Source organism: Myripristis murdjan, chromosome 15 (assembly GCF_902150065.1).
Source record: "Myripristis murdjan chromosome 15, fMyrMur1.1, whole genome shotgun sequence".
Taxonomy (NCBI): Eukaryota; Metazoa; Chordata; class Actinopteri; order Holocentriformes; family Holocentridae; genus Myripristis; species Myripristis murdjan.
In genome coordinates, this window is record NC_043994.1 from 14445581 (window position 1) to 14458429 (window position 12849).

The window sequence follows — 12849 nt, forward strand, 5'->3', positions numbered from 1 at the left end:
AGAAATAAGAGTAGATTACATTAATGTGTGTGTCATCATCTGAAATCTGTGCTGCATAAAACAGTCTTATGTTATTTAACTGTGAAGTCACATTGTCATAATCGATGCTTGTAATGATGCAGAATATCATCCATTCACCAGCATCAAAATGAACGAAACTGCCTTTTTGATTTCCCCCCCCCTCTGATCCCTCAAATACTCACAACCTCAAAACTTGAAAAACACACACTCAGTCTCTAACAGATTTTGGAGAACCCATCACCATCACATACCCACTTTTTTCCCCCCATTCTTCTCACTCCCTCTTGGCTTTTGCCATTGCATTCGTGTGTTTTATCACAATCTTGACCCACAGAAAGAAATTCTCACAAGATATCAAAACAAAAATCTATATTTAATATGGGGGCAATTACAAAGCGAAGTTGGCTGCACAGGGCTGTTGTCACCAGGGTGCGTGTTTTTCATCAAATAGGTCATTAGACGATGATGGATGTAAACCTATAAAGTATCTAAACTGGACCTTTTAACAAACCACGAGCAACACTATCATTTCTCTAATAGAACCTGCTGACCGTGTCATTCCCTGCTGCCATTTGTCATTTTTCCTTGTGAAATAATCAATATCTGGGTGCTTTGAAATAAATAATATAAAAGTCATAGTAACCTACCCGAGGAGCAACAAAAATAGACTTATGGAGCATTCAGAAAAGGCCTATTTGGCCTCTGGGTAATGTCTACTGCATGTTTGTAATCGATGCATAACATGAACTGTATTTTCTAAGACACAGACCGCAAGAGCTTAGTTTGTGTACATTTATTTTTGATCATATGCTTTAGTGCTGACTGCACTGTTCAAGGGGAGCATCTGTTGTTTTCTTTTTGTCTCCACATAAACATATGTTGTATTACCATTAGGCAGAAAGATGGCTTGGAGTAAATGGTTTTATTTTAATATTCATCAGTGGAGTAAATGCCCATATGTACTGTGCCCCTTACTGGTCTTACATGCGCAGACAAATACTTGGGAATCAGGAACATGTGAAATAGCCTACAAGAAATAGCTGCATTTGAGGGTAAAATCATCCGTTATTCAAAATGTAATATAATTATCTTTTTGTATTGTATTTAATTTAATTTTATTAATTTTAGTTTTTTATTTACATAACATTTACACTACATTTGTTCTACCTTGTTGCCAGGTATTTACATAAAAAATAAAAACAACATGATTGTTCCTAAGCTAAAGAAGACAACTAACTCTCCTGATGATGTAAGCAAGGCACACATCTTGGTGCTGCTTCATTGACAATGAATGGAAAAACATGCACCAGTGTTAGCTGAGGACTCCACTCCATAATGATATAAATATACACACAGCCCACCTATTTCTTACTTGGTGAGGCTGTTTGACTTGTAAGTATAACAACATGTATATTTTTCTTGTTCGTAAGAGTTTTCCCCCTTCATTTGTGTTATTATAGCTCCTGCTTTAGTGCCATTTGTCATATAAGGTTCAAGGCACAAATCTATTTAATTTGTAACTTCTAACACAAACAGATGGGAGTGGAGTCAAACCTGGGCTATCACGCTCAACATCAGGAGCCATCTGTGAAAAAGGGTTGAGTATAAAAGCATCTCTGGAAAACAGAGGCTAACCCTGACTTCTCTAAAGTCTTCTCATACAGGAATACCTTCTGCAGACATTTTGGTAAACATGCAAGGTATCACTGTCCATCATGAAGATTAGTGATTCAAGGGTGATTTTGAAATGATGCAGCTTGTTACTCCCAAAATATGCAGTGTACGCAAGCATTAGCTCATGCTGTAACAAACAATATAAATACTAGACAAAAATGGGAGAAGCTACTACCAACAAACTACTCAAGGGGCTGATTTGCCATAAAGTGTGCAGATTCCAGTTTGAACAGAACTGTAGGAAACACAGTACTGGGTAATTTTATGAGGACATACTGTTCAGTGGTGCACTTCTGATTCTGTAACATTAACACAAAACTAAAAATCACAACATTAGGAGGTAAAACCTGAAAAACACATAGTATGAATCCATGAAGTCAGCCTCTCATTGTCAATTCATGAGGTCCGAATTCAGTCTCTTTGTGAAATCACAGAACTTTGTTGTCCAGTTGCTGTCTTTTGGAGTTATTCATGATTGCAAATGTTAACTGAACCATCTAGGATATTACCAATAATGTGGATTTTGTATTTCAAAAATGCAAGACCCACTAAATGCAATATTTGTTCTACCTTGTTGCCAGGTAGAACAAATACATATGAGTCCATGACTTGTCGTCTAGCTGCATGTCAGATACCTGCGATGATGAGCAAGTAACCAAAGGCAAAAGTAATTACAACACGGTAACAGGATATCTCCACTTGTGCAGCTCACTAAATGAATAACACGTGTTAATTACGGCAACGTGCCGGTGCATGTAAGACCTCCACAGACAGAAACAGCACCATGGCGCCCAGTACAACCGTTTCCTTGTAACTGACACCCTTCATTTACATGGCTGCAGAACTTATATCATGCAACATGTCTTCAGGGAGCTGACCATGATGATGATGATAATGTTGATTATGATGATGATATTGATGATGATGATGATGATGATGATGATGATGATGATGATTCAAGTGAGAGGGAATAAATCTTGGTTATGCATAAATGTTAATGAAGTATGTTATCATGCAACTAATAAGGTGAAACAAGTCTCTGTCTGTATCTTATCCAGCCCCCAGCACACACACACACACACACACACACACACACACACACACACACACACACACACACACACACAGAGTTGCATTTCATCCTCATAACCCACAGAGGACGCTGTCCTCTCGTGCTTGTCTTAGGCAGCCGGCTACCAATGGACAGGTTTTAACAAGTCAATTAATATCAATGAGTGAATATACATAGCGCATTTACAAAGAGTGCAATCTGAGGGATGAATTAACGAAATCGATTTGGGAGAAATAAATGGCTGTGCGACACAGAGACATTTTGAAAGTGGCCCGCGCTGAAAATCAATGAATTAGAAATATGAATCTAATCGCCCATTGGTGACACATTGAAAAGCTATTATGGCCATCTCGGGCCTTTGCACTATGTTGAGGCCAACAGGCAGGAGTTTTGGGGACACGTCGACGACCGCAGCGCTTAGGGTATCTTGTGATCGCCCACTGTAGCCTATACCTGACTGGAATTTTCTGCTGGTGATCTCGGGGTAAATGGAAATTCAAAGTTTTAGGACTCTGCATTACAAGGAATTATTTGTATTATCGTTGCTCTGTCCTCTCGTCAAGTTCGAATTATTAAAGTTTGCATTATTAGACTCTGTTACGCTTAATACAGAGTTAGGCCGGCAGCCAATTACATTTCAAGCGACTGTAGCATAAATTTTCCATAAAACGCAAAAAGCATGGCACCATATTTGTTTAATATACACTGGAGAAGGGAAGGGATTTGGGCTTTATTTTCTTTGTCACTGATACGATTAATAGGCTATGTTTCGCAAATAACATTTTCCTCAATACAGTCACAGTTAATCAGTGCAACTCTGAAACATGAATCCATCTATATTGTTGTCATTATAACATATAGGCTATTTTCTTTAAAATATATGGCTTTTGGTGATGGTTTTATAGGTAAAATATATAAATAGCATTTAAATAGGGCTTCTCTTGAAGTCTTTAAATAAATAAATAAATAAATAAATAAATAGATAACCTGCCCACCAAATAAAATACCTACAGCCTCAGTGGATTTAGTTAAAAATGCATCTGTGCTGGAGGATGTGAGAGTAACCAAAAACACTGAATGCTAAGTAAATTCATGCTGCCCAACTCCCTCTGATTGTTATGTTGGTTGTGTGTTGAGACTCGTTTGCTCATTGTATTTCTAACAGCGCTTATCCCAAACCTTCCCTTTTGTGCTAACAACCCTGTGCTCATTTGCTACCTAATTGGACTATATAAGACCAATAACAGGCGAGTGCGTACTGCCTACAGCCAAACTGAGGAGAGGGTGGACTCTCTCTCTCTCTCTCTCTCTCTCTCTCTCTCTCTCTCTCTCTCTCTCTCTCTCTCTCTCTCTCTCTCTCTACCCGTGTCCCCCCCTCTCTCTCTTTACTTCCCGTCTCTCCCTTAATCCCATTTGCCATTGTACATGCCCAATCGCCTATACTTTCCGCATTTAACTTGGATGACATTTTTATTTCATCATTAGCATCAGACGCCAGACTGACTGACACGGTGGACACGGCTGCGTTTTGATGAAAGAGTCCCGGGATGAGGTATATCTATATTTATACACACACATATATTTTATCTCTCCAACATTTTACTTTTTTTAGCCTAGACATCGGGCATCTGTTTTGACGCTCGCGTTCGCTGCGTAATCGAGACTCTCCATTCAGTCGTTGAGAAGAATATAATCCGGAGTCCTCAAAGCCTGGGCATCGGCTGTCCGTAAGTCATTTTTGCTTCTTCATTTTTAATATATTTTTTTTATTCTTACTTCCGTGATCCGCGCGTTTTCACCACAAGCCACAGCGATGCCAGAGACAACGCAAGAGTCCTGCGCTCCGGCCAAAGACTCACCTTTCTTCATAAAGAACCTGCTGAACTGTGATAGTAAACCATCCAAACCCAAGCCCATTTTCGCTGCAGCCAAGGCAGCTTTGGAGGGGGGATTTTCCCTTTCCCAAGTCGGAGACTTCAACTTTCCACGCTTTGACCTGGCCGCACAGAGGTTCACCTTACCGGCACACTACCTGGAGCGCACCTCGGCTTGGTGGTACCCCTACACCCTCAGCTCCTCCGCTCACCTACACAGAGCCGAAGGTAAGACCATTATCCGAAAATTGTGTTTATTATGTATCATGGACGCTAATAGCCTGTGGCAAGGTATAGGCAATCACCGTAGGACTTTAGCCTACACGAGGCCACATTGATATTGTGTCTTTTTTTTTATTATTAGAATAAAGAGGAGCGATAAAGGGGAAATTATTTTGAATAAATTTGGAGGCATTAGTCTAGCTTTAAATACCAAAGGAGCATCCATGTTCCCCCTAAGCTGTGTGTGTGTGTTTGGAATCTGTGGAGTAAAAATATATTGTCAGTCATCAGTCAGCGGTCCACGTTATCCGAGAATTTTAATCGATAAAAGTGGGTTTTCAGTGTTTTGGTAGTACATTTTATGCAGTGGCTTTGCCACACCTTTGGGTGTTGTGAATAGACGCCCGTGTCTTCTGTCAGGCCTATTTTGTTATGTGGGATAATGGTTTAATAAAACGATACCCTGTGCATAAAATGAAGTAGACCTCATCACAGCATCGGGTGAGGTTGACGATGCGCAGCAGACCAGTGTGCTTTTGATTTGTCTATTGGCCAACATTACGAACATCTTACCCTAGAGGGTTGGTCATTGACAGTATTTTACCTGCCTGCTTCTGTGATTTATTCATGTGGGATTTAAATTCGCTGATATGAATTGCACTCCCCTGCCGTCATGCAGGAAAATGATTCTCCGGTGTTTTTTTGTGGTAAAACAGTGGTAGCCTACTATATAGAGATATACTGGTCTAAATAAGTTTGTTATAATAAAGTGCATCTGTTAATTTGGAACATTTCCTGCATTTTTGTTGGCACCACGGAGGTTCAGTGGAGACTCATTTGAACTACGGGCCTGTGGAATGTTGTTAAAGGGGTTTTCTCTCTGACACACACATAAAATAGTTTGCACAGAAAGAGCAATATGCTGTTGTAGCTCACATTTACAACTATTTTAATTCTGACAAAGCATACTAAGGCCATGGTAGGCCATGATAAAAGTGCTGAGACAGTTATGGCCGCCAGTGTTTGTATTTACATATGTCTCTGTCCCCATTTCAGTGGCCGAGAAGGCAGGGGCGAGAGACTCCTCTCCAACCTCGGGCACAGACAGAGACTCGCCGGACCTGGTGCTCAAATCCGAGCCAGACGCCAAAGACGAGGACGACGACGACGAAATCAACAACAACAAAAGCGGCGATGAAATAATCCTGGAGGAGAGCGACTCAGAGGAAGCCAAGAAAGACGAGGTGGAGGAGTGGAAGAAGAGGGACGAGGACAAGAAGCCGTGCCGCAAGAAGAAGACGCGCACGGTTTTCTCTCGGAGCCAGGTGTTCCAGCTGGAGTCCACCTTCGACATGAAGCGGTACCTGAGCAGCTCTGAGAGGGCTGGCCTGGCCGCGTCCCTGCACCTGACGGAGACCCAGGTGAAGATCTGGTTCCAGAACAGGAGGAACAAGTGGAAACGGCAGCTGGCCGCGGAGCTGGAGGCCGCCAACCTCAGCCACGCCGCGGCGCAGAGGATAGTCCGGGTCCCCATCCTCTACCACGAGAACTCGGCCTCGGAGGGCGGAGGCGCCTCTGCCAACGTGCCCGTGAGCCAGCCGCTCCTCACCTTCCCGCACCCTGGCGTCTACTACTCCCACCCCATCGTCACGTCGGTGCCGCTGCTCAGGCCGGTTTGAAATTTGAGTTTGCAGCAGAAGTTGTGATGTCTGTTTCCAAAATCAACTCATATGAAACGTTAAAAAAAGACTCAATATTTTTGTACAACTGAGTGAAGAAAAAAAAAAAAAAAACAGGAAAAAAAGAAAATAAAAGAGAGACACTCTTAGGCCTACTTGGGCCTATTTTGGCAAATATTGTGTCGTTTTCCATTAGGGTGCAGTTTACATTTGATCCGACAATTCATAATCCATTATTTTATATTATTATTATTATTATTATTATTATTATTATTATTATTATTATATTCGTGATTTTCACCTCAGGAGTCCACCTGCTTACACTGCCTTTTTTCAATCTAATGACACACCATGACAATTATTGGATATAGGCCTATTCTGTATGATGTACGAAACATTTATCTTGTTTACAAAAGCGGCCTAAAGGCGCGGGCTTGCTTAACATCTAACACAATTAATAGGCTATTTGATTTTATATACATTTTCAATTTGATAACAGGAAGATGTGCAATACACGGACAGTGTGCTGTGAATGAGGAGCCTGACTGGCCCATCCACTGAATGGAAACAACATGTTTCGTCCACATTGGAATATTGATGAGGCTTTGTTGTAACATTCCCTTTTGCTTTTCAAAGCGCTTGACGGGGGACAATCAAGACACTCTCAGCTGTACAATATTCATGTAGCTTTATGTTTAGGTTTAGTGATTCACACTGATGCTCCTTTGACATGGACAAGTCATTCAAGCACAAGTATGATCTCAGATGCCACTTAGCCTACTTTTTGTTTTTGAACAACAACGACAAAAACATTCAAACAACAACAACACTGATGTATAAATGTAAATGTATATTTAATGAGTCGGAGAAAAGAGCTGCCACTTCCGACTCCTCCTTTGTACAGTAAAAAGAACGTTTTGATATTGTATTGCTGAACTATGTTGTGAAATAAATGGAGATTATTCATTAAATTTTTAGGACTGCAGCATTCAAAATATAACTGCATGACTTATTTCCTTTTGCATTGCTATTTTATTTCCTTTTCAATTAAAAAAATGACAAAGGAGGTGAAATTATTTTAGGTGATTATTTTTTTTTAAATTGTTATCATTATTATTATTATTTTTAAAATATTATAATTGGGGTTTCCCACTTAAACTGCGCTTGTAAAACTTCTGGAAAAGTTTTATATACATTTGCAACAGGGTTTCCCACACGAGCCCGCTCGCGGAAAAACAAAAAAAGTTTAACTTGCTATTAATTCTGAGCCAAATTACTGTTTAGTCTGCTAATACAGCCCCCCCCACCCCCAACACACACACACACACACACACACACACACACACACACACAAACACACAGAGAGTAGTAGCCTTCACCAGACCCATCATGTGAGCTTGAGCAGGTGGGTTTCCGTAATCAGCTTACTGTTATGCACTTTAAAAACGATGTTTTACATAAAAAATGGCTCGGTCAATTAGATGCGTAATTGCCACCGTGTTGCCAAAATAATGGGTAATGTATTCAGAGGAGGACATTAGGCTACTCTTGAGTATGAGCTGTCTTTTGCCATTTTTTTCTCCCTGTGTGTGTGTGTGTGTGTGTGTGTGTGTGTGTGTGTGTGTGTGTGGAGGTGGAAGTGTGTGAGGATCTAGCGACATTAAACGACTACCCCAATCTCCACATCACAAAGTGTTTTAATGTTGTAGTCAGACGTCAAACTTGATCTTGTCGGAGTTGGAGTGCTCTGTTTATGAAGATGTGTTCATCTGGTTAAGGAACAAACAAACAAACTAAATAGACTGTAATTCATCTGATGCATTAAGTGATTGTGCTTATTTAAAGATTCACTTACGATCGAAATACTGTTTTTTTTTTCTAAATACTAAAAATATCACTTTGCTTCCAGATAAATAAAACCTCAGGATGCAAAATAATGTCATATAGGCTAATCTTAAAAAAATAAATAAATAAATAAAGGAGAGAGAGAGAGAAAGAGGGGGGGGGGGGGGGGGGGGGGGGGCAAAGAAAAAAGAAAACTAAAATCAAGTGTAAAACCTCAAATTATAGATAAATTATTCACGGACACTTTGTAACACCTATTCTACAGGTGTCACTGGACACTTGATGCGATTAGAAGGGTATGCTTACCTCGATAAAGGGTTAGGCTATGTAAACAGGCATCAGTACCGACTGAAAATTATTAGTCTTCAAAGTAGAATAAAAATTATATCTTCGGTGAGATAATTTCATTTGTTTCCATGCAAATTTCAACAAGTTTCAACTTTTTTTTGAAAAAGGGTAGTGTAGATGTACTTTATGTCCTCATAAATCTATACTGACATGCCTGATTCTGTAAAATTCCTGAAACAAATAGAGCTGCCTTGGGAATAAAGGCAGCTCTATTTGCCTTTATTCCCAATAAAGGCAAATAGGGATATTATGTTGAAATTCTTGTTTTAAGAAAAATAACATTTTAAGACAGAACATGAGAATAAAGGACAAGTTATGAGATGGACATCTGTTTGCAGCACAATCACCTTAACCCAATTATTTCGATTTAGGTGATTTTTGAAATAACCTGCTGGGTTATTAGGGGTGTTTTGACAGGATTTTCTGGTCTTCTAAACATCAAACTGCGACTGGCCAATATATATGTATGGATATATTTTTTATAGCTTCTGTAGGCCATTTATTTACAAAACAGGTTAGACTGCGAGTTACAATGAACAACATCCAAGGGGAGGAGGCGAATATGAGAGAGGAGGACGTTGCTCGCAGCCAGGTACAACAAAATATCAGCAATCAGTAATCACTAAGAATTAATCCACACCAATATTCAATAATCATAGGATGCCAACTGTCATTAAAAGCCTAACAACGGTTTCTTTTGCTATAAATACAAACCTGAAAAGAACGAAAATCCTGATCAAAGCAAGGGGAACAATTACATCAATTAGACCCACATTAATGTGAAATTGTAGCCCCAAAATCCATGCAGACTACACTCAAAAGCTGTGGACCTATAGCATGCCTCTGTCCTTAATCGAGATACCTGCAGGCAAGAAAGATTGATTCAGTTTCGCAAACTTTTCAGGCCTTCATTTGAATACCGTGACGTGCAGGAACACTATTAGCTTAGACCGGCTGTAGGAGGCGCCGGACCCGGACTGGCTCCCACAATAATCCAAATAGCCTGATAATAAAGTGCGCGCAATTATATATATATATATATATATATATATATATATATATATATATATATATCCTTGAATGACTGGCACTATTACTAAAAACTCTCCTTTTTCATGCAGTTTGAGCGCAACTCTTTCAGTCAGAACAACCAGTCAACCTTTTCTTCAAAGGCCGGTCTGTGTTTCATCTGTAATGCAGTTATTGGAAACGAATCAGTCAGCCGGGCTCTACTCTATGATGACCTCATCACGAGACAATGGGCGCATTCAAATATCGTCAGATCACCCTGGTATTGACGTACCTACCATGCAAACTCAACACGGCCCCATTACAGAAAATTAATAGATTGGTATGGCATTATTCCCCTGGCACATATCGATCTGTAAACGTCTGTGGCGTATTGCTTCAAGTAAGGGCAGCGTTCATAGGCCATTTCGGCTGGGCTTATGACCTTGATTTGCGCGCATAAATTGAAAAAATTACCACTCGATAATTTCCATTTGCCTGACATCTTTATGTAAAGGAGATGTGGAGAGGGGCCAAAATCAGACGAGGTACACATGCAGAGATGGGGGTAAACGGACGTGACCGGGGACCGCGCTCAATACGCTGCATTAAAATGGAGAGCTAAATGGGTAATTTTAAGCCACATCATATGTTTTAGTGCTGGTTTGCTGAAACACGCGCCTCTCAAGTGGCCGGACCACCTTGCGTAATGCCAGCCTCTTCTCTGTAGCCACTGGCATCTGTTGACATCCATGTTGGACAAGTAAGTTATAGCCTAGGTGGCTTAAAGCACAGTGCAGGCTGCATGCAGACAGTGAACATACTTTCTACAGGCTTTATTTTATTTCATTTATTTATTTTTATAGCACCAAAAGGGTGCTATTATGGCACACGCCTAAAGAGCCACTTCTTGTGCTATATAGCGGTAGTTGGTAAAGTGAGGTTCAGGGACCCCCAGGGGGGCTTGGAGGCGTGGCAGCGGGTCCCATGACAAATAATATTTCCTTTGAAAATTGCACAGTGAGAGAATGATAGAGAATATTTGAGTATTTTCATGAGTATTTTCATCAGATTTATCAAAATGTACTGTGATCTTCACACATGCAGTAAAGACAATTGTGCCAGAGCCTAGCAAAATCAGATGAAATGACGAAATGGGACAGTGTGTGTGTGTGTGTGTGTGTGTGTGTGTGTGTGTGTGTGTGTGTGTGTGTGTGTGTGTAAGGAACTTCATGGGAAACTTTTTTGTAGAGCCGTCATCAAAGTGGGTCCTATTGTTCACGGTATAGTGGAAATATTTTTTGATATAATAATCAGGGAGCAAACTGAATCGATGTGAGCATTTATTTTACAGCATGACACCCTCTGTGTTCCTCCTCACATCTATAGCCTGATGCGTCAAAGCTCAACACTTGCACCAACAACTCTTTTTACACTTCTTGAAGAGGATTTTTTTTTTTTAACCATCCCATTTGCTTTCCTGATTGAATGCGAGCATCAGATTTTCATCAAAGTTCTATTAAGTGAAACATAGGTTGCGGGGCACCGTCTGATTGGAACAGTTTAAATTTTAATTGTGTTTTTAATTTGACATATAGTTGCTGTGAAGAATGACACTGAAACGCCGAGGGGCGGTCGATTTTCTTAATTTCTCCCCGAGGAATTGATGAGTCTATCAGGGCAGTAGATTGGAAAGCCATTAAAACTCAATGGTTAGGTTGTTAATTGGAACTTGATGGATAGGAGCCCTTGGATAGGCTATACTGATCCAATCTTCTTGACTTTCTGTTTTCCAATAAATTACCCAGTTCATTTCCACACTCAGATTACATAAATTGTACACCTCCAGGGCTCGCGCGCTCTGCCCGCGTTTACAACTCTGCCTCTCTCTCTTTCTCTCAACACACACACACACACACACACACACACACACACACACACACACACACACACAAATGCCTCCTGAAAAAAGAGCAGGCCCCGCTTTCTTGAATGAAAATCGAAACATAATCAACGTTTATACTTAGAAAATTTATTGATATCATTTTCTCTGGTAATTTCCTTATTCTAGAGTTGGACGCGCCATATATCATAATACACACGTGTAAAGGGTCTTTGTTTAATATTTATCGAAGCTTGATTCCCAGATCAAAGCTCCTCATAACTTCATCTGTCTTTCTCAGACCTTTCTCTCCTGGTAAAGATCTTGTTCTGTTATTGCGGTAGGGCGACCATACACCACCTATCATTGTGATAGAGCACGAAGTTAGGCCCGCTCCTTGCTGTTCGGGCTTCTCGAGGCCTCAGTAAAATGTGGAAACATGGTGAACATTTCCATACTACCAGGGGAAAGTGCATTGCTGGGCCTGCAAGGCTATAAACTACACCTCTGATTAAAACAAATAAATAAATCCATGCACTAGCACTGGTAGCAGTCCACTATCTCGATGATGTCCATCTCCATGATGAACTAATCTCACTTTACAAAAGTCGCTGGAAAGATGGGGAGGGGTGAGGAGAGAGGTGGGGGGCTCTATTGACAAAGGTCTTTGTTTGAAAAGAGCGGCATATAAAATAAACCCATTTAACTGTCATTGCGGATTTCACGCCTTATGTGTAACCACCATAAATCCAGCACGCGCTCTGACTGCCCTCATATATTTTCCCCCTCAGTAAAGCCGCGTCTGTGCGCGTGTGCGCCCTGTAGAGACCGTTTAGCAGCTGCTGGCCCAAAATCGAGCTGACGATATTTACGCGGGGGATCCAGATCAGGGCCGGACTGGGAGATTATTTCGGGCCAGGAGGTAGTCATCCACCCAGGCCAACCGGGGGGGGGGGGGGGGGGGGGGGGGGGGGGGGGGGGGTTGGAAGCCTACACATACAGGCACTAGCCACTCCAACACTCACTCTGATGTCACATAGCCACTCCATATTTATGTCAACTGCCTGGTTTTCATATGTCTGCAACTTGTTACAGGTTGGTGATTAATAATAAAGAATAACTACCATTTTTGTAATGTACCACCTATCACATGCCCTACTGTAGACATTGTTGTGTACCTTCTGCCAATGGTCGTGCACTGGCCTCTCTTTCTGCAGCACCAAC

The 12849-nt window shown here is 41.0% G+C and overlaps 1 protein-coding gene across 1 annotated transcript; it reads left to right on the forward strand.

Moving 5' to 3' along the window:
• Positions 1-4229: 4229 nt before the first annotated feature.
• hmx3a (H6 family homeobox 3a) lies at positions 4230-6602 on the forward strand. Its single transcript, XM_030070642.1, has 2 exons — positions 4230-4869; positions 5920-6602. The coding sequence occupies exons 1-2, from the start codon at positions 4581-4583 to the stop codon at positions 6540-6542; spliced, it is 912 nt and encodes a 303-aa protein (XP_029926502.1). The 5' UTR covers positions 4230-4580; the 3' UTR covers positions 6543-6602.
• Positions 6603-12849: the final 6247 nt, after the last annotated feature.